Below are 27955 nucleotides of genomic sequence, written 5' to 3'. Positions count from 1 at the left end.
TCTTCTAAGGCAGTCTATTCCTTATGGTCGCATGTTGCAAGTTAATAGAAAAAATTCTAAGGCAACTGGTTAGCCCTGTGGTCGCAAGTTACAGGTAGAAAGATACAAGAATGCAAAAAAAAAAGTTCTAAGACAATATGTGATTGTAGGGGTCGCAGGTTACAAGTTTAGCAATTCTTCTAAGGCAAAATAGTATTCCTTGTGGTCGCAAGTTAAGAATAAACAACACTCTCCTTGGTCACCAGTTAGCACTTGGTGATTATTCTATGAACTCAAAATGCAGCAATTCAAAGGAATTAAGTGGCTGAAATTGTGCCACCTGTCCCGAAGAATTGAAGTCTACAAATGCAACAAAAGAATACAATTCATTTTGGTTATCTTCCTCAGCAAACATAAAGTGTATTACGAGAGCTCCATTAAAGACCATATTTATTAAGCTTGTAAACACAAAGTTGTACTGCTGAATTTATTGTAGCTAATCATTTGTTTGATTAGATTGTAACAACCTTAAGGTTTATATTAATAAAATGATCCTGTAAACACAAAGTTGTGTTGCTGAATTTATTGTGGCTAATCATTTGCTTGATTAGATTGTAGCAACCTCAAGGTTTATATTAATTAAACGATATATTCCTCGAATTATTTCGTATCTATTTTAATTCCGTATAATTAACGAAGAACTTGAAATGAATCGAAAAAGATTGTATGTATTGTATTCAACCCCCTTCTACGATACTTTGGCACTAACAGCGGTACATGAATGCCAATATCCGAAATCATATTTTATCCGAATTTAATTTTTTCTCCAGACTTGAAATATTTTTAAATGGATATGAGATATGTATCATATTTTCAAGTTAAATATAAGTCAAGAAATTTAATTTATAGCCCTAGTTTCGAGGTACTTGAATCTTGCTAAACACTTCATCAAAATCAAAATTCTCTATTATTACATATGATGAATAATTTTATATGTCACTTCATTCCAATTAAAATTAGAAAAAATGACATTACCAACACTATAAATTTAACAAAATTGACAATTTTAAAAATAATAATAACTTTGTACTTTCAAATTCGTATTTACCAATGGATTTCTTATTTTATATAAGATACTCAAATTCGTCTATACTAAACTATAATAACCGAACAGGGGTATAATTTGTAGTTTGGTTAATCCTGTTTTTGGTTATCTTTTTCGATCACGAGCGTCAAATCTCTTAACCAAATAATTATAACCGTTAGATCCAAATACTAAAAAAAATACACCAGCCAAACTTACAGGTTTGAATCTCGCCAACAACAAACATTTATATTATTATTTATAAAATTACAAATAATTTTCTAGGTTCGAATCCTGCCAACAACAAACATTATATTAATATTTATAAATAAATACACTAACCAAGTTCACAAATTCGAACCCCGCCAACATCAAACATTTATTTATTATTTATAAATAAGGTTAACGGTTCAAATCTCATCAACCATATACTATTTTATACTATACTATTTGATTTAATTTAAAGTTATACACAATCAAATTATAACTATATTATTATTAATTTTATTTATTTATATTAGAATTTTAATAAAATCATATAAAATATAAATAAAAAATATAAATATTAACGGAATCCGTGCATCGCACGGGTTTTAAGTTAGTATTTGTAAACCGACAAAAAATGAAAATTTAATGAGATACTCCAATACCAAGTTCCATATAAAAATAAATGAGATAAGCAACTAACAATCCAAATGAGATAGGCACCTAAAAAATCAAATATTCAATTATGAAATGCCTATTTACGGATTAGTATTGTTGATTTTTTTTCAAAAACTTCTATATGAGTTAAAAAGAAATATAAATAATTAATTTTTTGAGCTTATTTCCGAGTAATTCTTAAGAAAGAAAGAAAAAAGAGAAAAATTACAGATTTGGGAAACTTCTTTTTTTTTTTACTTCAAAAATTTCTTTCCACTTTTAAAAAGATTAGGAAAGAAAGAAAAATAAGTCATTTTTCTTTTTTTTATCTTACATTATGGAAATATTTAATGCACATAAATGAATTTTGAGGTATAAGAAGATTATATCTTCATCGACAAGTTTCAGATATAAATGTATATTAGCAAAATCGGTCATTCCTGATAAATATAAACTTTAATTTTTAACATGTTTAATTTTATATAAAAATAAAATCAAAATCAATCTAAAGTTGACACCTAATTAAATCAAATAAAGAAGACACGCCTATTAATGTAATACTACATAACCCGAAATTTGAATCAAAATAATTATAAAATGATCTGTTGAGATTTATTTAGTGACAGGAGGAATCACATATTACTGTGAGATCTCTAATATTTTCCCGATTAATCATATAAAAGATTCACCCTAGTCCCAATTTTGTCAAAAAAATTCTAATCCAAATCCCAAAAATTATTTTACTAAACTAAGTAAAATATTAGAATCCAATCATACAAATTTATTTTGATTAAAAACTTTCAAAAAAATTAAAATTTTAAAAAAATCGTAAGTAAATAAATAAATGATGATCATTGCGGCGCCACGGGCTTCATGCGACGCCCGATCCTATGTACACGTATATATGCATATCTTAACTTTAAGTACAGGTGTTTTTACATGTGTTGCTTCATAGCTGCAGAAAACCCCAAGGACAACAGCGTGCCAGGGTTTTGTGACACCCTCCTCCTTTTCCTCGTTTTTTCCTCCTAGTACCCTTGGCCTCTGCTCTGCCTGTGTTTTCTTTTACTTCAACTGAGTTACTTTTTTACTTGCCAGATCTACCCCCTCCTGGTGAGTTTTTTTATTTTATTTTCAGAGTTTAATTTGATGATATGGTGCTGATGCTAATTTCTACTCAGCAGTTGGATTGAGTATCAAGATATTGATTTTACTTAATAACTATGTGTGTGAAACTTGTAACAAGTGTTTGATCGAATTTGATCATGTTCTCGTGTGCTATGTGTGGACATGTAGTATGTGTTGATTGATTTTAATCATGTTCTCATTCTACTTGTATGTTATTTGTCTTGTATAGAAATAATTGTGCTTTCTAGCGGTGTTGGATTATATTTCGGGGTTATTTCTTTCTGCGTTTGTGTTCATATACATGTTAATTTCGGGCTGATATAAAATTTACTTAAATTCGATAATGTGTAGAAGCTTTATGGAATCATTTTGGTAAAATCTACTGAAATCGGAAGATGTCATACTGAGCTTAGCTACTCTTGCAGCTCATTGCTGTATTCCCTGATTTGCCAATTGCGGCGCTGATTGATTAATGGCTATGAGTGCGAGTCCGTTATGTGTAATCCGTTATTTTTTCTGTGATCCCAAGTAGATTCCCTCACTTGCCGAATGGCGCCACATTATATGAATATAGATCTTACCTTTTTCCGGAAAACGACAATACTTGACTTAATGAAAAATGTAAGAAATACTCGTTGACAGGTTTATCTGTTGACGAATATTTAGATTATCAACTGATGACTTTTATATTTATCCTTTAATGAGCAACAAAACATACACTGATGATTATTGAGATTATTCTTGGATGATAATACTACTAGTACCTACGTTCACCAAATAATTCTAAAAAAATGATTTAAAAAAAACATTTTTTTTGTTTACGGACATGGTGATAGGGTAAATGAGATGCACTTGGCTTAATTGATAATTTAGTAATCTTATCTATTTGTAGATTAGTGATCAATGTAATTATTCAAATCATAACATGATGCCTGTTTTTATCTCTTTTTTTGTGATGATGAAATGATGCTTAAATAACACAATCAAAAAGGGAGTGTCCCAAAGACCACGCGAAATAAGCGGATATCACATGAGTAGTTGAGAGATACGCATCTCTCAAACGAGAGATACGCATCTCTCACACGCGTAGTTGAGTGATACGCATCTCTCAAGCGCGTGTTTCAGATACGCAATTGACACACATTGGAAAGATGCTGGCCTAATTTTTAAAAGTTACGCATGTGAAAGTTTTATTTCACTTTTTCTAGCGATACGCATGTTTCCGATGCGTATATTTGTGGTATTTAGTGCCAAACCTTTGGTTGGTGTTATTGTTGGCCAAGACTTATGATTTTGTTGTAAAAAGAGCTTTGAGTCTATGATGATCCATATTGACTAACTACTTTTCACACATGGACTTCACAGTGCATTAGTTGATTCAATTGTGTTTCAGTTTTGGCAGATATTGATTTACTGATCTGGTGATGCATTTCTGAATGAAGTGATGGATTTCTGTAAACACATTGCTCTTTTGCTAAGCTGATATAATACAATGTGAAATCATGCCATCTCGTTCGGTTGAAATCTGTTTCTGAGGTTAGCACTCTCTTTAAAGTGAGAAGAAGGCCTCTTCCTTTCCAAGAGAGTTTCCAGATCAAGTACAGGTTTCAATGACAGTCTTTAGCAGCTTATTTGGTGGAGAAGCCCAGGGGAAAAATAGGATGAAATGGAAACCTGCAGGAAGGAGGCGTGTTTTTGTGCAGACCGAAACTGGTTGTGTATTGGGGATGGATTTGGATCGCGGTGACAATGCTCATACTGTGAAGAGGAAGTTGCAGATTGCTCTGAATGTTCCAGTCGAAGAGAGCTCATTGACATTCGGAGACATGGTACTTAAGAACGACCTGAGTGCCATTCGGAATGATTCTCCTCTTCTTCTTACCCGAAATTTACTGCACAGAAGTTCGTCAACTCCCTGTATCTCGGCCATTAGGACAGATCTTCAACAAGGAGATCAGAGTTGTCCAATCGAGATATTGACTCATTGTAAAAGTCTTGTCAAAATGGAACAGCTTGTCGAGGAAATTATCAGAGGAATTAAGATTGGGGTTGATCCTGTTCCTGTTTGTAGTGGGCTTGGGGGTGCATACTATTTCAGAAACTGTCAAGGTGGGAGTGTTGCCATAGTAAAGCCAACTGACGAAGAACCTCTTGCACCAAATAACCCCAAAGGCTTCGCGGGAAAAGCGCTTGGACAACCAGGCTTGAAGCATTCTGTACGGGTTGGGGAAACAGGATTTAGAGAAGTTGCTGCTTATATCCTTGACTATGACCACTTTGCCAATGTACCACCCACTGCACTGGTAAAGATCACTCACTCAATCTTCAATGTTAATGATAGTGTTAATGGAAACAAATCTGAAAGAAAAAATCTTGTGAGCAAGATTGCATCATTTCAGCAATTTATCCCCCATGATTTTGATGCCAGTGATCACGGGACATCAAATTTCCCTGTTGCCACCGTTCATCGAATAGGGATTCTAGATATTAGGATTTTAAATACCGATAGACATGCAGGTAACCTTCTGGTCAGGGAACTGAATGCCGAAGGGAGGTTTGGGGAAGTGGAAATAATTCCAATCGATCATGGGCTCTGTTTGCCAGAAAGTTTAGAGGATCCATATTTTGAATGGATCCACTGGGCCCAGGCTTCAATTCCCTTTTCTAAATATGAACTTGAGTATATAGAGAAGCTAGATCCATTTCAGGATTCTGAGATGCTGCGAAGAGAACTTCCCATGATTCGGGAGGCTTGTCTCCGAGTTCTTATTCTCTGCACAATTTTTCTTAAGAAAGCCTCTGCTTTTGGACTCTGCCTTGCTGAGATTGGTGAGATGATGAGCAGGGAATTTCACCATGGTGAAGAGGAACCTAGTGAGCTTGAGTTTGTGTGCATAGAGGCAAGAAGACTGATGTCTGAGAGGGAAGTTGTACCCATCAAGGCTGATGCAGAAGAAAGAGAGTTTCAATTTGACATAGACTGTAAAGAATCGAGCCATGACTCTACATCAGACATGTTATTGATTCAACCTCCAATTCAATTTGGAGTTGGAGGTAATTTTAACAGTCACAGTTCACTTTGCAAGCTAGAGGAAAGCATTCAGGAGGAGGAGGAAGTTGAAGGTGAAAAGCAAGACAATGGAATTTCTGCAAAGATGTCTAATGTTCCCAAGCTATCTGTGTCACTCAAGAACACTAGTTTATATGAGAAGTCAAAGTACCTACAATTTTCTGGACACAAGACTGCAGGTGAGCAGGTTTCAGCCAGTGTTAGATTTGTGGAATTTTCAAACATGAAAGATGAAGAGTGGTCTCTGTTTCTAGAGAAGTTCCAAGAGCTTTTGGGCTCCACATTCGCTCAGCGGAAATCTGTGAACCTTGGTCAGAAGCAGAAGCAGAGACTTGGCACTTCATGCCAGTTTTGAGATCAAGGTATCTCTCTATGATCATTCAGGCAAAGCTTTTAATAAGATGGAAAGACTTGTGATCTTACAGGGTAGTTAGATTTATGGTTCAATTTGTATGGTTTATTTTTTTCTAAAAAATTCTGTTGCTGGATTTTGTCGAGAGTTAGCCGTAGCATAAATGTTTGTTTTCAGTGAAATGTATGGTAGGAAAACGCTCAGAGTAGTAAAAGGTTACTTTTTTTTACCGTGTTTTCTTTTTTGCATTTTGGTTAACTTGTTTGATATAGAACTTGCACAGATATGAACTTTCATGTAGATGCCATATGTTATGCTTCCTTAGTCTCTTCGCTTCACCCAAACAAAGTAAAAAAAACCATAAGCTAGTCCCGTGTGCTAAGCATTTTAGAGATACCATTCAACTTCTTCAGGCAAGGAGAGTTAATTTTTTTTACTGAAGATTCAATTATATTAGAGATGGATAGTCAGTTCTAAAGTAAATTTGAATATTACTTTGCTGATATTTCTTATATGTGCATTTTTTTGATGCAATGATCTGAAAGAATCTAAGGTTTCACCATCAGATATGCATTTTGTCTAGACCACATACCGGGCGAAGGTTTTAAATACTTGTCGTAGATATACAGCAATCAAGTTTAGTTTCTTTCAATAGCAATCTGCATAAGAAATATCAGCAAAGTATCACAATTGAAATGGACGTAAGAAAGAACAAAATTCTACAATTTAAAGGCTTTTCTCGTGTGAATTTACTCAAAATGGAAGCAAGGCGACAGTCGGACATCAATATGAGCTTGGTTAAATACAATGGTTACAATAGATTTTATCAGGAGTATTCCAGCTGATAGAGGTTCAGTGTTAAATTTTCAAAAAAAAACCCTAAATACATTGACAAATGGATTGAACATGCCATGACCTCAAATAAACCTTCGACATGCTTCCTTAGCTTTAACCAAACCTTCCCTCCTTACCAGGAATGCTCCAAGCATCCCCTCCTTCGACATGCTTCCTGAGCTGCTCTCAAATAAATATACATTGTTCCTCCAGTTCTAAGGAAATTACTGGCGACAAGTGTTTTAATTGAACACTTTAAGTATAATTCTTAATTCTACCATCTGCAGAGAAGTAAACAGAAAATAATTTGTTTTTTTATCAGCATAAACTATGAGTCGAAATAAAAAAATAAACATAATCAGATCAAATGTCAAGAGGTTTCAAGTACGTCCCAGTAGCTCATGTTGGTTGATTGTTCCAAAAACTATAATGGTATAATGAAAGATCTTATCATCTTACTTCTTTAATTATGTAATTATCTATATGTATATTTTATTACAAAGAATCAACTACTTTGACAATTGTTACATCACCTTCTGCCATTTATTGAATCCCGAAACATTTTCAATCTTCATGTTCATTTTCATCTTCAGAATCTGCATAAAAAATTATACAAGTTCCAAGTAAAGATCAGTTACAAAGGGAGGACCCAATTGTGCTCAGTTTTGAAATCATACCACACCCACATGAATGCAAATGCATTCCAGATCCAGACATATAGTATTAAATATCCAAACATATTCATTCACTTGTCTAAACTTACCCGATCGAACATCATCACTGAGTTGTCCTCTTGCTTGGATTTGTTTAACAAGCATCCTATACATTAACACCCACCAGTAAATGTGAAGGACAAGCAAGCAATAGAGCAGAGTATTGAACACATAGTAATATATCGGTCCTTCGGCACTATGCTTTGCCTTGTCCAATGTTTGAAGGACTTCGTAACTGCACCGAAAAAGGAAAGAAAGAGATATGAGATAATAGGAATACGCAAAAGTTGGTGCAGCGTGTCTATATAATGTATTATAGTCTTTGAGTGCAACCAATTTTTTATGAAACAGAAATTCGTTGTGGGTTGTGGCACAACTGGAGTATGCATTAAAACCTAGAGAGAAGATTTTTAGGATACTCAGATAGAATATTGACCGGCTAGATAGTTATACATTATATGATCTTACTTGCACAACCATGATAACTAAAAAGACTAATAGCAGATGAATTAAAGTATCATGAAGCAAACAAACAAAACATGAAAGCTATACAACACAAAAACACAATATCCATGGTCTGTAAAGTTTCCAAAGGTCTGTCCACACAAACATAATATTATCATGCATCTTTTTAGGGCCATGATGCCAACCAAATAATAAAAGCATACACTGTCCAATCCTAAAGAACTATCACATCTGCTGCACCTTGGACTACTAAAGTTGCAAGTATTTAGCCTTCAACTTCTGTTATTGGTCACAATACCTCAGGATATTCTACGAGTTCAAGACAAAGTTGTTTAGTATCTTATCATCATATATATTAGTTCATACGTTGAACTTATAAAACCAACTGCTGCACGTGGAGAAGTCGGTATGATACGCATATTGTACAAAAAGGGTTCTAGCATTCATATTGTGCCTACAATTACACCAGGCATGAGCTATATGTTTCATGTAACAAACCTAGCGATACCCTTGCACGTATGGGTTACCAAGAAACTCATTGTCAACATATGGAAATAGATAATGTACAAGCCATGTCATATTTTCTGTGTTTGCAATCCTGCTAAGCATGGTCATTCAGGACTTGATCATGAATTCCAACATAGAACAGTGTCAGAACTCAGAAATTTGGGGCAATAATTGAATGTGCAGTTGTAATGATCCTCTTTAAATATCAAATTGATAATTTCCAGTATCGGGAATTCAAAACACTTTACTAACACAAAATGGTGTGGTCAAAATTACTTCTTTTACTGGTCAGGACCATTAGATGGTACTCTGCTTAACATAAGTTCTGCCCTATCAAAAATTCAGAATACATATTAATATTGGGAAGAATTTGCAGGAGTGGCAAATATATGAATTAAGGAAGTTGTTCCCACCTTGTACTCCAGAGAATCCAAAATGGATAATAAATGAGGCGAAGAAGAACCCATGATAAAACAAATAGGATAAATGCAAAGCTAGCAAGTGCCTCCGCACCACTATATTTAGACATTTTCCCCACTTCAAGAAATACATCACTAGCATCATGTAGAGCTAGAACAACAGACCCGACACGAGCAAATCTGCAGGTAGACATGCGAAGTAATATTATTTCATCAGCACCTAGACCTCTTTCAGCTGAATAAGCAATTAAAGCCTTATATTGAGCAAAACACGTGATTCCATTGCTCAAAATATTCCAATCTGTATAAATGTCGGGATAACTATTATCAGCACTGAGACTATAACCAAAATAAATACATTTTAGTCAAACCTGAATATATAAGACAGTATGATGAGTATGGCAGTTGCTACGTGATGGCCCATTGACACCCCAAAGTCGGAACGCCTTGTTTCCCAGAATATCAGTGCAAATATAGAGTACGTATAGAATCCGCCAGCGTACATATAAAGACCTTTCAGTTTCAACCTGGTTATCATACAGAGATTCAAGCTAGTAAGCTAATAAGATCTTATTATGCTGTATACCATATACATACTGAGTGACCTGAAGCGACTTTCAAAGTAATACAATTTTCGGTGTTTATTTTTTAGAATTCTTACTTCGTTTTCAACTCTGGCCACACTTGATCACCAGGGCCTGTCCAAAAATTGCTAGTGTTAGTGAACCAAGGCTCGTCATAGGTTACAGCAAGAGCTAGAACCTCTGCTGAAAGATAATAGATGCATTTCCAAGCTGACTCCTTGAATTTATGTATTTTCTTTCTCCTCTCATCTGTTTCTATGGCTATATTCTGTTTTCCCTTTCCAAATATCAAATATCTTCCCACTCTCTGCAACATGTAAATTTCCATTATGATTTTTCAGTCTGAGAAAAAAAAATCATAAAGAGAGTCGTTTCTATCAGTACATGCTATTTTCGGTATATACCAGTATAGGGTTAATTATTAAGTTGACCACTATATAATTACCAAAGTTTCAAATCTACCACCGAAAATTCGGGGTCTATAAATGGCCACTTTCAAGTCGGAAAGTCTCAAATTGGCCACTTTTCAAGTCGGTTTTAAGCTAACGACATCTCAATATTATCATCGAAAATTAGCAATTTTCTGTGAATATGGCCAATTTGAGACCCCAAATTAATCGGTGGTAAATTTGATATTTCGCTATTTGTATAATGGTAAATTTGATACTTAATCCTATCAGTATAACATGTCACCCATGAGTTTGAACAGTTTTTCCGTTCAAACTATCTTGACGGCTTACCTAATGTAGAGCTATTCTTATTTTTCAGCTAATTAACATCAAAATGACATTCTAGGGTTAGTAGCAACAACATTGAGCCAGATAGAAGATACTGAATGGGACAAATTGCTTTAATAATACAGATCGAACATATGCGCATGTACCCTAAAGGTTTGAGACCATTGTTTGTTGGCAAAGAAACACAGTGGCAGTTTGGATAATAAGATTTGAACCCGGTTAACAGGAATGGGAATGAGATTGCCCAACAAAAATGTACTAGAATATCATTCCCATCCTGTTAACCATGTTCAAATCTCATCACCCAAACATCCACTAAGATTTTTGTTTGGTTGGGGTGAATGTAAACGGAGGGAATGGAAAGGAATTTGAACTATTATATAGGTGGTTTCTTCACAATTTTTAATATGACATATTTGCACTCACTCACTTCTTTTTTCTTCAAATCTTCCCCTCAACCTCCATGGTTATTCATTAATTTCATTCATTCCATTCCATTCTTCCCAACCAAACACAACATAAGTCTATTTAAAATATAAGCAAAATACTAATAATTTTAAACTTACAATATTTAGAAAATCGTGGCCTTTAAAAAGAAGTCCTATAGAACAAATTTAAAATTCCGTATTCCCTATTCTATATGGTAGACAAAGATTGAAATAGTACATACTGATTTCAATCCACCATTGATATTGAAGTAATCAAAATCTCAACTCAATTATGTGATTGCAATCATCAATATGAACTAAAAAGGAATGTAGTACTTGAGAAAAGTATGGTAGGGGGACAAAATCTTATAAAAATGACTTGATATCAAAGTAGGCACATTCTTTCCTACATAAGTCTTTATGATAGGGATAAAACTAATGTAATCAAGTGAAGAAAGATAGACTCTAGTCCTGGTGCTTTTTTTTGGGGGGGGAGTTCTCTATGGAAGGCGGCTCTCTAAATATATGAGTTAAACATTCAGCCTGTGCAAGTAAGATACTGCAGGGGGACAAAATCATCTTATAAATGACTTAATATCAAAGTAGACACATTCCTTCCTACAAGAGTCTTTATAGTAAGAATAAAATTAACGAAATCAAGTGAAGAAAGACTGACTCTAATCCTGGTTCTGAGGTGTTGGAGGGGGGAGGGGAGGTTCTCTATGGAAGGCATCTCTCTACTTCTACGAGTTAGCCTGTGCTCGAGACAAACAGCATAGTGCTTGGTTATTTTCTCTAGTATACTGATTAATGAATGACTGTATTAAGCATCCAGTTACCTAACTAATAAAAGCACGATAAACAATAATAACAAAGCCATCATTGCACATTCTTCTACCTTAATGTATTGTACACTATGTTTCATCACATTAAACTGCAGGAGGGAGCAACACACAAACTAAACATCAACCTCAGAAAAGCCTAAAGCTCGAAACTTTAAGCTAAAAACAAGATAATCAACACAACTAGACAATAATACAATCACAATGGATCTAAAAAAAGCACCAAAATTAAAAAAGAAAAAATCATAGTACCTCAAAAACAAGTCTATCAAGAAAGAATCTGACAGTGGGAAAGAACAAGGCAAAAAGAGGAAGAAGTAGAAAATCTTCATAGTGAGGGTAAGATTCTTGTTCCCAATCAAAAGAACCCAAGAAATCAACTAAACCCATGATGGGAATCCTAAAAAGATTGAATCTTTACACACAAAATACAAAAAAGATTGAATCTTTACACACAAAATATACAAAGATTGAATCTTTACATAGAAAATATAAATGGGGTTGTGTGTAATTTTGAGGGCAGGTCAAAGTTTAAGTTTTGCAACCATTTGTTCGGTTATAGTTAAACAGATCTCTTCATCATCATTAATCTGGTATGAGTTGACTTTGATTGAATCGGGTAATTTGATTAATTTGAGATGATAAAAATATATATATGGACTTGTATGTAATGTGTAAGTATAGTTTTGAGTCCAAAGATGGGAGGTCTCAAAAGCCCAAGAACAAGATGGAATCTTTAGCCCTGTTAAATTAGGTAATTATAACACCTTTATTTAATCATTATACGTTTTCTCACTTATAGCATTAGATTCTTGTTATAACATGAAGTGCCTATTTTAGAGAATGTGTTTTCTTTTTGAAAGTTAGTGGTTTTGAGGGATGTAAAGAGAGTTAATTTTATGCAGACAAGAGTTTTATTTGTGATAGGACAGAAGAAAGGTGAGTACTTTTTATCCTGTTTTTATGAAGGATACATTTTCTGTCGGTTTGTTTTTTTATTTTTTAAAGATTGGGTGTGTGTTAGTTGAAGAGCTTTGGATTTAAACTAAATTGAATGCAAAAGATATGATTTCTTTAATTTTTAGTTGTAAATGGAAGAAGTTGTAAATAATAGGTATGATAATTTAGAAGAAGGTGCCAAGGACTTGAATTGTACATAAATATATCATACACCCATTTTAATTTAACCTCAATCTATTTTATTTTTTTCTTCAGGAATATCCTGAAATTTTCAAATAAGTTGGGGTATGCAATTTTGTAAAATTTTTATATGCAGTCTCTTTAGTAATTTACATTTCCTGCGCCCATTCAACTTTTTATGTTTTGTCTCCCAAAAAGTCGATTCATCATTTCCTATTGAGAATTTTCAGAAGATAAAATTGTTAACATATATTATTATTATTATTTAGTTTTATTATCATAATAATTTTTAAAAAAAAATTATCATAATAAAAATGTTTTTATTTACGAATATACTATTTTTCAAAATTATTTTGCAAAAATATGTTTTTCAGCGACTCGATTTAACTAAATTAATTTTTGCAAGCTCGTGCAACTTTAAATGCAATAAAAAAAATCGGTTTAACTACTTGCAGATGCATATATGCTTGAGTTTGATTAATTTTAGTTGCACCGTATTTAAAAATTACATCTCCTCAACTTTTTCACAAGATAAAAAAATATTTCATTTAAATAAGAAATTTAAAATTTTTACATGGAATTTATTATTTAATTAATTAAAATATATGTGACAAACATCATCACAGTGAACAATTAACAAAATGGTACTCACTATATCCCATTCATTTCTATATACTTTCTTTTGTCTTATTCAATTTTATACATTTTAAAATTTACCAAAAATATTAAAAAATTTATAATGGGCCTGTTTGGCTAACAAATAATAAGTAGTTTATGCACTTACAAGCATATAAGTATTTATCGATGAGTGTTTGTCGACACGAGTTATAAGTTGTAAATTTAACTTATAAGTTCATAATTTGAATGTTAGCACTAAGGTACTTTTTCTCAACTTATTTTCATTTTCCGCTTTTTTTAATTAACTTTAGCCTTAAAAATATATGTTTGTAAATATTATTCAAAAATTTAAAATTCATGAATTAAGATAATTATATTTAAAAATTATTTATTTTAATTCATTTAAGTAAAAAAAAATTCTGACTTTTAAGTAAAATTATCCAAACAGTTACGTAATTTATAAATATTCATCTACTTATCACTTATAAATCACTTATTCATTTTAAGTCATAAGTTACTTATTTTAGGATTTTTCAAACGGGCGCAATATAAAAATTAACTGCACCCACTTACATCAACTATTTTATTCAACTATACTAACTTTATATATTTAATATTAATTGATCTATCATTTTACTTATTTATTTTATTTTTTTTTAATATTTTTTTAATCTCCATGTTCAATTAAAATTTAACAGGAAAATCAATTCATTCGTCCTTTAACTTTATGTTGTTTTTGGTTAATGACCCTGAACTACAAAACATTTTTTTACGATCATTATACATCTAAACATTTTAATTAGAGACCTCCTGTTAAAAATTGACTAACAGACGTTGGTCGTGTATGATGTGTTAATTGAAAAAAATAAAAAGAAAATGACTTGGAAACTAGCAGGACATGTCGTGGCAAAATTAGACACGGAGAAATCACGTGAGACATATTTTCCCCATTTTATAACTTCCAATTTAAAGTACAAATAGCCAAAAAAACGTTAAAAGATACTTTGAGGGTTTAATTAGGGTTAACGGAGAACTGGGGATAGGTAATTCAACAGCAAATGGGTTGAATCGAAAGCTTGTTTGGCCATCATCAAGGTATATGTGTAAATATTTAAGGCTTCACATAATCATTCATCACATTTGAGTGATAAACCCTAATTATTTTATTATCTTGAAGATGGGGTTATATCATGTGAACATACAGATTCATCACGGCGGGGATTTTACTACAAAGGATGGAATAAGATATTACAAAGGAGGTAAAGTTGAATACATTTACGACCAAGATTTAGATGGAATCAGTCTTACTGTATGTCATAAATTTGTAAGTACTGATCTTGGCTATAAGGATTATAAAATTTATTGGCACGAGGAAGATTCTTCACTTGATAGTTATACTATATTGTGGAATGATGATGTTGTAGGAGAGATGAATGCATATGCTTTGAAATTTGGTAATTCTATTATATATATTGATCATGCTTGTGAGATTGGTACTAATACTTCTGAAATTGATAGTAATGAGAAGGAAATTGATGATAGTCATAGTGATAACAGTGAGAGTGGATGGTCTGAGAGCGAGGAAGATGAGAGTGATGAAGAGTATAGTGGAAATGAAAGTGATAAAGACGAGGAGTTTCATGAAATTATAGAGAAGAAAAAACAAGTAACTAAGGCTAAAAAAATCCAAATAAAGATGAAAATGAGAGCTTAGATGATGATTTGCATGTTCCATTAAGTACTTTGCTAAATAAAAAAGATAAGAAAGATTCAAAAAAAAAGAGGAAAAAAGTAGACTTGAGTAAAGACACTGAATGGGAGAGTGACCATGACAGTGATAGCTTTAGAATGCCTTCTAAAGAATCATCAGACTCTAGCGATTATGATGAAGAATCATCTAAGTCTGTGCGGAGAGAAAAATGACCATCATATGTTGCATTTAATCCCAGAACCCCAATGAAGTATATTGAATTTGAGCCTGGATTATTGTTTACTAGTGTATCAGTCTTGAAGCATGCTGTTATTGACTATGTTGTATAACAAAAGAGAGATATTTGGGTTTTGAGGAATGATTTGCAAAGGATTCAGGCTAAGTGTAGACCAAATTGTCCTTGGTATTTGTATGCTAGTAAGATTGATGTGGATGGAACTTTTCAAATTAAAACATATAACAAACAACACGGTTGCATCTTAGTGCATAAACATAGTTTTGTGAGGTCTGATTGGCTGTGAAGGAAATTTGGGAATCAAATCAGGGAAAATCCTAAATGGAAGCTACGAGAGTTTCAACAATATTTCAATGAAATGCATGCTCTGATAATATCAAAGAATCAATGTTGGTTAGCTAAAATGTTAGCATTATCTGAAATTGAAAGTAAAATTGGTAAGTAATACAAGAGACTGTATGATTATAGAACAGAGATATTGAGGTCAAATCGAGGAAGCACAGTTAAGATTGGTGTTGATAAAAATGATAGTGATAACTTAGGTACTTTTAAAAGAATGTACATTTATTTTCCTGTTGTGAAAGAGGGTTTTTCTCAAGGGTGTAGGAAGTTCATTGGTTTAGATGTTTGTTTCTTGAAGAGTTTTGTGAAGGGTAAGCTACTGGCTGCAATAGGAAGAGATGGGAATAATCAGATGTTCCCTATTGCCTGCGCTATAGTGTTGGATTTTAATCGCAGCGGAGGCATGCTAAAACACTTTTACACATACAAAATCCAAATAAAAGCATATAAATCGTGATTAAAACATATGAATCGATTACTAACCTTTAATAGCGATCCAAAAGCAACGATCGGAGATTCTTAGCAGCTGCTCCTCAAACGTGAAGCACTCCACCGGTATCCACCAAGAAAACGACGTTAAGGAGGAGGAGGAGGTGGAGAGAATTAGGTTTTCTAAAAACTTTTGGGTTTTGGTTGGAATAAAAATAGGGTTTATAATAGTATATTTATAGGCAAAATTTTCAGCTGAAATTTTCCCATAAAATATTATTATTATTAACCCATTTATTATTATCATTAATAATTAAAACACCTTTTAATTATTAATCCTTTTTCTAAACACTTTAGAAATAATTCTCTCTCTTGATTTAATTTCCAAAAATTAAATTCTTAATTAATAATATTAAGAACTTTTCTTAATTAATTTATAATCAATTAAATCTCATTTAATCAATTATTAAATTTGCCAATTAATTATTTATTTCATAAATAAATAATTATCAGCCATTATTAATTAATTCCTCCACCATTAAATCATTCTCTTTTTATGGCGTGACCCTGTAGGTTCAATATTAAGCCGGTAGTAGAAATAAATAATAATAAAACTATTTTATCATTATTTATAGAAATTCTCTAATTTATTAAATATGATTAATTAATTAATCATATTTATTCTACATCGTGAGGGATACTTCTCAGTATATCGCGACTATCCGGATAATATGAATTCACTGCTTAGAATATCAAGAACCTATTCAGTGAATAGTTACCGTACAATAAACTCCTTCTACCCTACAATGTCCTGATTAAATACAAGGCATGGATCTTGTGTCAAGCCTATCTAATTTAATCACTTGCTTACCATTTACTATGCTTAGTTCTATGCAAATTAGAAACTCCTTTCTAATTTCATTCACTCTGGCCAGAGATTCCTGAACTAGCATAAGTGGATCAGCCTTGAACATTCGCTTCCTTCACTGGAAGGGGTAGATCCTTTATTGATCATACACTATCTTCGTGTATAAATTCCTATACCCAGTAGAGCCCTAATAATTGTCCCTGGAGACTAAGAACTAAACCAAAGCATAGTTCAGTGTACACAAGATGACTATGATGACCTCAAGTTTAAGGATACTTGTACAACTATCACTATATGAACAACTGCTGACACGTGAGTGAACTCCATCAGTTGTTCAGCTGTGCGAGTCATGTTCAGTGAACTTATTCTATAATAAGCACCTACATACTAGCTATACTGTCACCACACAAATATCTATAAGAACAGACATCCTTCAAAATGAAGCAAGCATAGTATGTACCGATCTTTGCGGATTATTAATTACCAGTTAGTAATCCTATGACCAGGAACTATTTAAGTTTAGAGTTATCATCTTTTAGGTCTCACTATTATGATCTCATCATAATCCATAAAAGCTTTACTCTAAACTATGGTATATCTTATTTAAACACTTAAATAGATAGAGCCCGTAATAAAAACAAAACAAGTCTTTTATTAATATCAATGAAATCAAAACAGATTACATAAAAGTTATTCCTAAATCCTAATACATGATTGGACTTAGGACATATTCCTTTCAATCTCCCACTTGTACTAAAGCCAATCACTCTGGTATCTAATACCCATCTTGTCTTTATGACGATCAAAGTGACTTTCATAAAGTAGCTTTGTGAGTAGGTCTGCTATGTTGTTATGTGTGTCAACTCTAATTCAATACAACACAAGAAATGTTATCGCGCTCCCACTAACCCTTTTGTAGACACATGGTTCATCTACATTTTTCATAAAATCAAACTCTTTGATTGTCTCATCAAAACGGATGTTCCATCTACGAGAAGCTTGCTTTAAACCACATATGGTTCGCAGCAGCTTACACACTAGGTTTTCATTTCTCTTGGAAAGAAAACCATCTGGCTAATTGCCAGATCTCATAGTCGTAGTAAGCAGCAATCGCAAGCAAAATCCGAACTGATTTTAACAAGGGCTACAGGTAAAAGGTTTCATCAAAGTCAATCCATTGCCTTTGTTTGAATTCTTTTCCCAAAAGCCTGGCCTTAAAGGTCTCCACCTGGCCATCTGCTCTAATCATTCTTTTGTATCCCGTATACATAGATTTCATTCCGGATTTCATGGCACTATGCCATTTCTCTGAGTCAACATTACTCATAGCCTCATTATAGGTCACAGGGTCGTCATCATCAATGATCGACAACTCATTGTCATTCTCAATGACAAGGCCATATTACCTCTCAGGTTGGCGAGACACTCTCCTTGACCTACGAATGGGCTGTTCCCCAGAAGGTTGTTCAGTCAGAACAGGTGTTTCCACTTGATCCGTAGTAGTTTGTGCTTCTTGAACTTCATCAAGTTCAATTTTGCTCTCACTGTTTCCTTCAAGGATAAACTCCTTTTCCAAGAAGGTAGCATGTCTGGAGATAAACACCCGATGATCGGTGTAAAAGTAATACCCTGAAGTCTCTTTAGGATATCCCACAAAACTATATTTTACGGATCGATATTCCAGCTTATCTGGGTCAACTTACTTGACATAAGCTGGACATCCCCAAATCTTAACGTGTTTAAGACTCGGTTTCCTTTCTTTCCATATCTCATACGGAGTTTGAGGAACAGATTTGGAAGGCACCTTATTCAGTAAATATGCTGAGGTTTCCAATGCATAACCCCATAGGAATACTGGAAGATTTGCATAGCTCATCATGGACCGAACTATGTCTAACAAAGTTCGATTTCTCCTTTCAGATACCAATCTGGAGGCGTCCACTGGGAGACTATACCATTTACTTTGAGATAATCCAGAAACTCTCCATTCAAGTATTCACCACCTCGATCTAATCGAAGAATTATAATACTATGTTTGGTTTGTTTCTCCACTTCATACTTATACTCTTTGAACTTTTCAAAGGCTTCAGACTTGTGTTTCATCAAACACATATCCGAATCTAGATCTATTATCCATGAAAGTAATGAAGTATGAAAATCCACCCATGGCTTGCGTAGACATTGGTCCACATACATCTGTGTGTACCATTCCTAGCAAATTTGCAGCCCTCTCTCCATGTCTACTAAATGGAGACTGCAGTGCCACAATGAAGTGAGATTTTCATCTTCCCTTTTCTTTTATTAGTTTGTTCAATCTGAAGTAAATCATGCTCTACGTCACATACATACAGACCATTATTTAAAATTCCACGTCCATAAAGAACATTATCTCTAAGGATAGAACATTCATTATTCTTAATAATAAATGAAAAACCATCTAAATCCAACATAGGGATAGAAACAATAGTCCTCACAATAGAGGGAACGTAATAACAATTATTCAAAATAATAGTCTTGCCCGTAGGCATATGTAAACTAAATGATCCTACAGCTATGGCCGCAACCCTTGCTCCATTGCCCATACGTAGAATCACCTCATCTTTTTCAAGATTCCTACTTCCCTTTAGTCCTCGCAACGAATTGCAAATATGAGAACCACAGGCGGTATGTAATACCCAAGTACAAATTTGACCTAGTGACATATTAACTTCGATCATGAACATGCCTGAATTAGAAGCGGTAGTCTTACTACCCTTCCTCTTCTTCAATTCTGCAAAGTAAACCTTGCAGTTTCTCTTCCAGTGCCCCACCTTGTTACAGTGAAAGCAAACAACTTTGCTCTTGGGGTCTTCAGCTTTTGGTGGAACCGACTTTTCTTCACCTACTTTCTTCTTCTTGGAAGGATTCCTCTTCCTTTTCTTAGGATTGGAACCTTCACCAATTAGAAGAACAAAACTCTTCTTAGGGGGAAAATTCGATTCTGTAGTCTTCAACATGTTGTGGAGTTCAGGCAGGCTGACATCCAACTTATTCATGTGAAAGTTCACAACAAACTGCGAGAACGAACTCGGAAGCGATTGCAGGACCAAGTCTTGGCTCAGCTCCCCATCCATGGCAAAACCAAGTTGTCCAAGACGTTCAATTAAATTGATCATCTTAAGTACATGGTCATTCACAGATGATCCCTCAAACATCCTACAACCGAACAGCTCCTTCGATATCTCATATCGAGTTGTCCTCCCTGCCACATCATACAACTCTTGTAGATGCATGAGGATAGTGTGAGCATCCATATGCTCATGTTGCTTCTGTAGCTCAATGTTCATGGAAGCTAGCATGATACATTGAGCAACATTTGCATCATCTACCCACTTACGATACACAACATGTTCATCATTATGTGCATCACTAGCAGGTTCAGTAGACTTAGGTGAGTCAATCACGTATTCCAGCTTCTCAATCCTGAGAAAAATTCTCAAGTTTCGAAGCCAGTCAGCATAATTAGGACCAGTCAACTTGTGAGCATCCAGTATGCTCCTGAGTGATAGTGCAGAAGACATAATATATATTGTAAATCTGTAAATGATAAACACATAACAACACTTAGCAAATATTCGATTTCATTTTAAAACACTATATGAATCGGGTCTTCATTCATAAGTGGTTCCCACTAGTTTACCTAATTTATTCAACCCCCTACATGAAAAATTAAGCATTCATAATGCAAGTGGGAATAGGGATCCTATATTCCATTACACAACCCCGGCTGTAGCACGAACCGCCATTTAATGTTCAATAGGCAGACAACTCTTGTCAATTACATTTTATGTTATTCCCTAATCAAACTTTAGCCTCTTGAATAATTGAGTCACGGCTGTGGCACGACAAACTCAATATTCTTAGTCAACTCTAACCCAACATTCCGTACAATTGAATCAGTCCCCAAAGGCCCACGGATGTGGCACGTACCAACCTTTAGATTCTTATTCAATGTACACATCTCTATGTAATAGACAAGTATTTCTTATTTCGAAATCAAAGCCCTCGGCTGTAGCACGAACCGACAATGATTCAAAAATAAGAACTACTTTTCTATCATGTTGGAAGGCTATGACCGACACAAGCTCGTTGTGTCATTGGCCAATTACTACTTGATATTATTTAATTTTAGAGGGATTATATTACGTTACAATCATAATCATATTATAAAGAGATTCTTCCTTTTAAAGTAAATATTTCAAATCAATAATCAATAATCAGATGATTCCCAGATCGGGTGGAGCATTGTCAAAAGGCGTCACTTAATAACCCTTTCTTACAGATAGAAATTTGTTGTTGACAGAATCATCTTTTCTCTCATATCGAAAATTCATATTCAATTACGTGTTCCATAAATACAAGAATCTCATGATTGTATTCATAATATTATTATTTAGGTTATGAAACAATTTCACTATACTAGGTTGTCTGACAAACGCCTTATGTTCATTTAAGTTCACCTAAATCTATCATCGCATGATAAACTAAGCATATATCATATATATCAACATGAATAAACATCAAGGTAGGCATGTTACATCATCTAGCATATTGGTCTAAGCATTATACATCTCTATGTATCACATGAAGCATTTAAAAGCAATTAAAACAGTTAAAAACAACTTTAAAACACTTTCGGAAATATAAACAATTCAAAACTTTTATATAAACTAAAATTTGATCACTCCATTAGATCCGTCTCGGAAAAACAAATCCAATGATATATTGCACGCCCAAAACGGAGTTACGAAACTCCCAAAAAATCAAATTTAAAAAATAACAGATGGGCTGTAACGCATTACAGGAACGCGTTACAGCTCTGTAACGCATTCTGGTAATGCGTTACAACCTTTTTAAGCCATTAAAAGGTGTAACGCATTCCGTGAATGCGCCACAGTGTGTAACGCATTCCCGGAATGCGCCACACCCTTCCGCGCGCGCGTGCGCTACACGCGCCTGCACCTGCCGCCGCCTGACGGTTCTCGATCGCCGTGCTGTTTTGTTTCTTTGTCTTGCTTCCGTGCCATCAGTTAGTACAGCAACAGCAGCAGATATATATATATATATACATACTTACAATTTATATATATATATATGATTATTTAATTACGAATTTAATTACAACAACTTCAAAAATTCATAAAAAATAATCTATACATCATAAAATTATAAGAAAAATACCGAGACGATCTACAACACTTGTAGAACCCAGATCAACATTCAAAATTATTCTGATAAACGATTTCTCATCAGACAAAATTAATCCATGATATAACTTGTAAAAATCATAATTAATTTATAAAAGCACATAAAATTCTGAAATTTGTACCACAGATCTATATGCATACAACCTATGCTCTGATACCATTGATGGATTTTTAATCACAGCGGAGGCATGGTAAAACACTTTTACACATACAAAATCCAAATAAAAGCATATAAATCGTGATTAAAATATATGAATCGATTACTAACCTTTAATAGCGATCCAAAAGCAACGATCGGAGATCCTTAGCAGCTGCTCCTCAAACGTGAAGCACTCCACCGGTATCCACCAAGAAAACGACGTTAAGGAGGAAGAGGAGGTGGAGAGAATTAGATTTTTTAAAAACTTTTGGGTTTTGGTTGGAATAAAAATAGGGTTTATAATAGTATATTTATAGGCAAAATTTTCAGCTGAAATTTTCCCATAAAATATTATTATTATTAACCCATTTATTATTCTCATTAATAATTAAAACACCTTTTAATTATTAATCTTTTTTCTAAACACTTTAGAAATAATTCTCTCTCTTGATTTAATTTCCAAAAATTAAATTCTTAATTAATAATATTAAGAACTTTTCTTAATTAATTTATAATCAATTAAATCTCATTTAATCAATTATTAAATTTGCCAATTAATTATTTATTTCATAAATAAATAATTATCAGCCATTATTAATTAATTCCTCCACCATTAAATTAATCTCTTTTTATGGTGTGACCATGTAGGTTCAATATTAAGCCGGTAGTAGAAATAAATAATAATAAAACTATTTTATCATTATTTATAGAAATTCTCTAATTTATTAAATATGATTAATTAATTAATCATATTTATTCTACATCGTGAGGGATACTTCTCAGCATATCGCGACTATCCGGATAATATGAATTCACTGCTTAGAATATCAAGAACCTATTCAGTGAATAGTTATCGTACAATAAACTCCTTCTACCCTACAATGTCCTGATTAAATACAAGGCATGGATCTTGTGTCAAGCCTATCTAATTTAATCACTTGCTTACCATTTACTATGCTTAGTTCTATGCAAATTAGAAACTCCTTTCTAATTTCATTCACTCTGGCCAGAGAATCCTGAACTAGCATAAGTGGATCAGCCTTGAACATTCGCTTCCTTCATTGGAAGGGGTAGATCCTTTATTGATCATACACTATCTTCGTGTACAAATTCCTATACCCAGTAGAGCCCTAATAATTGTCCCTGGAGACTAAGAACTAAACCAAAGCATAGTTCAGTGCACACAAGATGACTATGATGACCTCAAGTCTAAGGATACTTGTACAACTATCACTATGTGAACAACTGCTGACACGTGAGTGAACTCCATCAGCTGTTCAGCTGTGCGAGTCATGTTCAGTGAACTTATTCTATAATAAGCACCTACATACTAGCTATAGTATCACCACACAAATATCTATGAGAACAGACATCCTTCAAAATGAAGCAAGCATAGTATGTACCGATCTTTGCGGATTATTAATTACTAGTTAGTAATCCTATGACCAGGAACTATTTAAGTTTAGAGTTATCATCTTTTAGGTCTCACTATTATGATCTCATCATAATCCATAAAAGGTTTACTCTAGACTATGGTATATCTTATTTAAACACGTAAATAGATAGAGCCCGTAATAAAAACAAAACAAGTCTTTTATTAATATCAATGAAATCAAAACAGATTACATAAAAGTTATTCCAAAATCCTAATACATGATTGGACTTAGGACATATTCCTTTCATATAGTTGATGTTGAGTCAACTGAAAGTTGGGAATGGTTTATATCCTTATTGAAGACCGATCTCAACTTAGATAATGGTTTTGTCTACGCTTTGATGACTGACTAGCAGAAGGTAAATTATTTGTAATTTTTCATTTTTTATTGTGTTACACACAATGATTATACATGTAAAATATGTATAATTGATGGTACTGAATGTGCAGGGTCTAAAAAATGCAATTAATAACATTCTACCCATGGCTGAGCACATGTGTTGTGCAAGACATATATATGCCAACTGGAAAAAATGCATCCAGGAAATGTGTTGAAAAATATGTTGTAAAATTCGTAATTTTATTTTTAATTTATTTATGAGAAATTAGATATTAATTTGTCTAGATAAATATTTTAAAATTAGAATATTCTGAAAACATTTTGTGCAAGGTAGTTGATTTGTGAAAAGATTTGTTATTTGTGGAAATAAGTGTAAGAATAATTTAGAAAATCGAAATTTTTTTAGGTAATTGTGTGTATCAAATATTTTATTTATGGAATTTACTTGGAGAGGTTGTAAATCTTTAGGAGGAAATATTATTATTTCCTAGTTGAAATATAGGGTTTTGTATCGTTATAAATACACCATATTCGTATTCCTTGTTTTTATCATTAAAATTCGTAGGACTTTCTCAGCAAAAATCAGCTGTCTTGTAAAATTCGTAGAAAATTCATCGTAAGTCAGAATTCAGTGATTCTGGACTTTTCAGAAAGGTCTTTTCGTTATCTTCAGCTTTCGTGTTTCGTGTTTTTCAAGAAAATATCGTTTAGAGGGTCAAAAAGAGTAAATTCAGATCTGGTCAGGCTTTGAGGTAAGTACCTTTTGACTTACTTTTAAATTTCCGAAAAGATATTTCAGTTCTGTTTTTAATTTCATATAAGATATAAAAACTTTGATTTCGAAATTATAAGATATAAGTATTTGTGAATTTTAGAACCCAGTCTCTACGTTTTCGAACCGTTCGTAATTTACGCTATAGTTCCGGAACTAGCCTTAGATACCCTTAGTAGGCGCACAAGTGTGCAACTTTAGATACCTATTAAGGGCGCGTAATTATTGAACTTTAGATGCCGACCACTGGCAAAGTGTGGTATAAAGAATAAGAATAAGAATTAGATGCCGGCTACTGGCAAAGTGTGGCCGTAGATCAAGACTGTGGTATTTATAAGAATTATCGTTTCGTTCTGTTTTATTCTGCTCAGATCTGTTATAAAATCTGTACTGTTATAAATTCTGCTCTGTTCTGTTTTAAATTCTGAATTTTAAAATATAAAACTTTGGGTTGGATTTATTTTAGAAAATGTTTTACAAAATTATTATTGTTTTAAGAGAAATCGTTTTATCAAAACACCCATTGTTTTTCTGTTTAAAAGTTAGTCAATTTGTACTTGCTGAGCTGTGTAGCTCACCCCTTTTAACATTTCAGGTTCGGAATTTGGAGCATATTAAGATTAAGGAATGAGAACTATGTGGAGATCTGTGCTGCTTCGTTTTGTGCTATTTGAATTAGAATAAAGATTTTGTTTTTAGAGAATAAATTTAATTATCTGTTAGACAATTATTATCAGATTTGTGGAGCTGCGTCTCTATTTTTATGATTTTGATTATTGCGTTTGACCGCTGCTTTGAATTTCGTGATCTATTAGAATTATCGAGTAATAATATATTTTATTTTTAGTTTTCGATTTAGAATTTAATAGTCCGGAAGTGCGGGCTGTTACAGTTGGTATCAAGAGCAGGCTGTCCTTCGGAGTGTATTAGGTATGGGACTAGTACATTCCCTAGGATGCGATCCTTTAGACTATCGTATAGGTCTTAGAAAATTATTTTGGATTTAGGGCATTTATTTGTGTGATTATTTGATATGTTTGACTTTTGTGTTTTTTTTGATTATTGACTATAAGTTTAGAATTTGTTTTGTGTGTTCTAGTAAAGATGGATGGAGAAAATCAGAACAACAATGAAAATCAGGGCAATAATGATGAAGGAGGAAACGTCTTTGACCAGCTGGCTGAAACTCTAGCTGTACTTGTGAATCAGCAACCGAAGCCCAACATCGTCTCTCAATTCAAGCGTTTGAACCCGCCAACTTTTGATGGAGCTACAGACCCGGCTATCGTTGAGATGTGGATCCAAGAGATGGAAAAAGCTTTCGGACTTCTGGGGAGCAATGAGGAACAGAAGGTGACCTTAGCTGTGTACCAATTGCAAGGAAGCGCTTACGACTGGTGGCTTATGGAAAAGAGGAAGAATGAGACGACAAATCTTGAAGAAAATCATGAACCGTACACTTGGGCAAAGTTCAAGAAGGCTTTAGAGGACAAGTACTTTCCGAGAACAGTTCGTCTGCAGAAAGAGAGGGACTTCATTCGACTTCAACAAGGTGGAAGAACCGTCATTGAATACGAAGCAGAATTTGCAAAGCTTGCGAAGTACGCGTCGACCCTAGTAGCAGATGAGAGCAGTCGAGCACGAAGATTAGAGGAGGGACTTCGAAGTGACATCAGGAATTCAGTGGCGTCGTTTGAACTTCAGACGTACGAGGCTGTCCTCAACAAGGCGTTAGTGATCGAAAGGGGCTTGGCAGAATCTGAAAAGGCGTCTGGCAGTTGGAATAAGAGGCGGTTCACTCAAACTAGTGGGCAATCTTTTCAAGGGGGACCACTCAAGAAGCCACACGTGTACGATAACATCGGGGGTCAAGGTGATCGAGAGACGTGTACCAGGTGCGGCAAGAATCATCCGGACAAAGTCTGTCGTTGGAATACAGGTGCTTGTTTTCATTGCGGAGAAGTAGGACATAAGATTTCGAATTGTCCGCACAATCCGCCACCGCCACCAAGGAAGGAAGCAGATAACAAGATGGGCAAAGGACGTGTGTTTCAGCTGACAGGAAATGACAACTATCGCAATTAAGGTATGATTTCTTTTCTTTAGTGACTTATTTAATTTATTTATGTTATGTGAATTTGGGGACCAAATTCTTTTAAGGAGGGAAGAATGTAAAATTCGTAATTTTATTTTTAATTTATTTATTAGAAATTAGATATTAATTTGTCTAGATAAATATTTTAAAATTAGAATATTCTGAAAACATTTTGTGCAAGGTAGTTGATTTGTGAAAAGATTTGTTATTTGTGGAAATAAGTGTAAGAATAATTTAGAAAATCGAAATTTTTTTAGGTAATTGTGTGTATCAAATATTTTATTTATGGAATTTACTTGGAGAGGTTGTAAATCTTTAGGAGGAAATATTATTATTTCCTAGTTGAAATATAGGGTTTTGTATCGTTATAAATACACCATATTCGTATTCCTTGTTTTTATCATTAAAATTCGTAGGACTTTCTCAGCAAAAATCAGTTGTCTTGTAAAATTCGTAGAAAATTCATCGTAAGTCAGAATTCAGTGATTCTGGACTTTTCAGAAAGGTCTTTTCGTTATCTTCAGCTTTCGTGTTTCGTGTTTTTCAAGAAAATATCGTTTAGAGGGTCAAAAAGAGTAAATTCAGATCTGGTCAGGCTTTGAGGTAAGTACCTTTTGACTTACTTTTAAATTTCCGAAAAGATATTTCAGTTCTGTTTTTAATTTCATATAAGATATAAAAACTTTGATTTCGAAATTATAAGATATAAGTATTTGTGAATTTTAGAACCCAGTCTCTACGTTTTCGAACCGTTCGTAATTTACGCTATAGTTCCGGAACTAGCCTTAGATACCCTTAGTA

At 33.6% G+C, this 27955-nt stretch overlaps 3 protein-coding genes across 4 annotated transcripts; 2 read left to right on the top strand and 1 right to left on the bottom strand.

The window, feature by feature from the left end:
* The first annotated feature begins 2618 nt into the window (after positions 1 to 2618).
* LOC141673695 (phosphatidylinositol 4-kinase gamma 7-like) lies at positions 2619 to 6391 on the top strand. Of its 2 annotated transcripts, none has more exons than XM_074480444.1 (2): positions 2619 to 2818; positions 4236 to 6391. In XM_074480444.1, the coding sequence occupies exon 2, from the start codon at positions 4444 to 4446 to the stop codon at positions 6256 to 6258; it is 1815 nt and encodes a 604-aa protein (XP_074336545.1). In that variant the 5' UTR covers positions 2619 to 2818; positions 4236 to 4443; the 3' UTR covers positions 6259 to 6391. The 2 variants fall into 2 exon arrangements, with proteins under 2 accessions (XP_074336545.1, XP_074336542.1); XM_074480441.1 differs by having other exon boundaries at positions 4227 to 6391.
* Positions 6392 to 7034: 643 nt separating this feature from the next.
* LOC141673691 (ASC1-like protein) lies at positions 7035 to 12508 on the bottom strand. The gene is made up of 7 exons (XM_074480437.1): positions 12037 to 12508; positions 9855 to 10084; positions 9565 to 9720; positions 9188 to 9373; positions 7853 to 8037; positions 7623 to 7685; positions 7035 to 7370 (listed from the first exon to the last, which is right to left on the bottom strand). The coding sequence occupies exons 1-6, from the start codon at positions 12172 to 12174 to the stop codon at positions 7654 to 7656; spliced, it is 927 nt and encodes a 308-aa protein (XP_074336538.1). The 5' UTR covers positions 12175 to 12508; the 3' UTR covers positions 7035 to 7370; positions 7623 to 7653.
* A 13655-nt stretch (positions 12509 to 26163) lies between these two features.
* LOC141713531 (uncharacterized) lies at positions 26164 to 27144 on the top strand. Its single transcript, XM_074516998.1, has one exon. The coding sequence runs from the start codon at positions 26164 to 26166 to the stop codon at positions 27142 to 27144; it is 981 nt and encodes a 326-aa protein (XP_074373099.1).
* The last annotated feature ends 811 nt before the right edge of the window (positions 27145 to 27955 follow it).

The sequence above is a fragment of the Apium graveolens genome, chromosome 1 (genome assembly GCF_009905375.1).
Source record: "Apium graveolens cultivar Ventura chromosome 1, ASM990537v1, whole genome shotgun sequence".
In the NCBI taxonomy this organism is placed as follows: domain Eukaryota; kingdom Viridiplantae; phylum Streptophyta; class Magnoliopsida; order Apiales; family Apiaceae; genus Apium; species Apium graveolens.
This window is presented reverse-complemented; position numbering and strand designations above follow the sequence as displayed.

Coding starts and splice junctions, on each gene's coding strand:
- LOC141673691 (XM_074480437.1), bottom strand. CDS start 12,174: ATGGGTTTAGTTGATTTCTTGGGTTCTTTTGATTGGGAACAAGAATCT. Junction 9,374..9,564: donor ATACTGTCTTATATATTCAG/GTTTGACTAAAA, acceptor GTCTACCTGCAG/ATTTGCTCGTGTCGGGTCTG. Junction 8,038..9,187: donor TGGATTCTCTGGAGTACAAG/GTGGGAACAACT, acceptor TTTTCGGTGCAG/TTACGAAGTCCTTCAAACAT.
- LOC141713531 (XM_074516998.1), top strand. CDS start 26,164: ATGGATGGAGAAAATCAGAACAACAATGAAAATCAGGGCAATAATGAT.
- LOC141673695 (XM_074480444.1), top strand. CDS start 4,444: ATGACAGTCTTTAGCAGCTTATTTGGTGGAGAAGCCCAGGGGAAAAAT.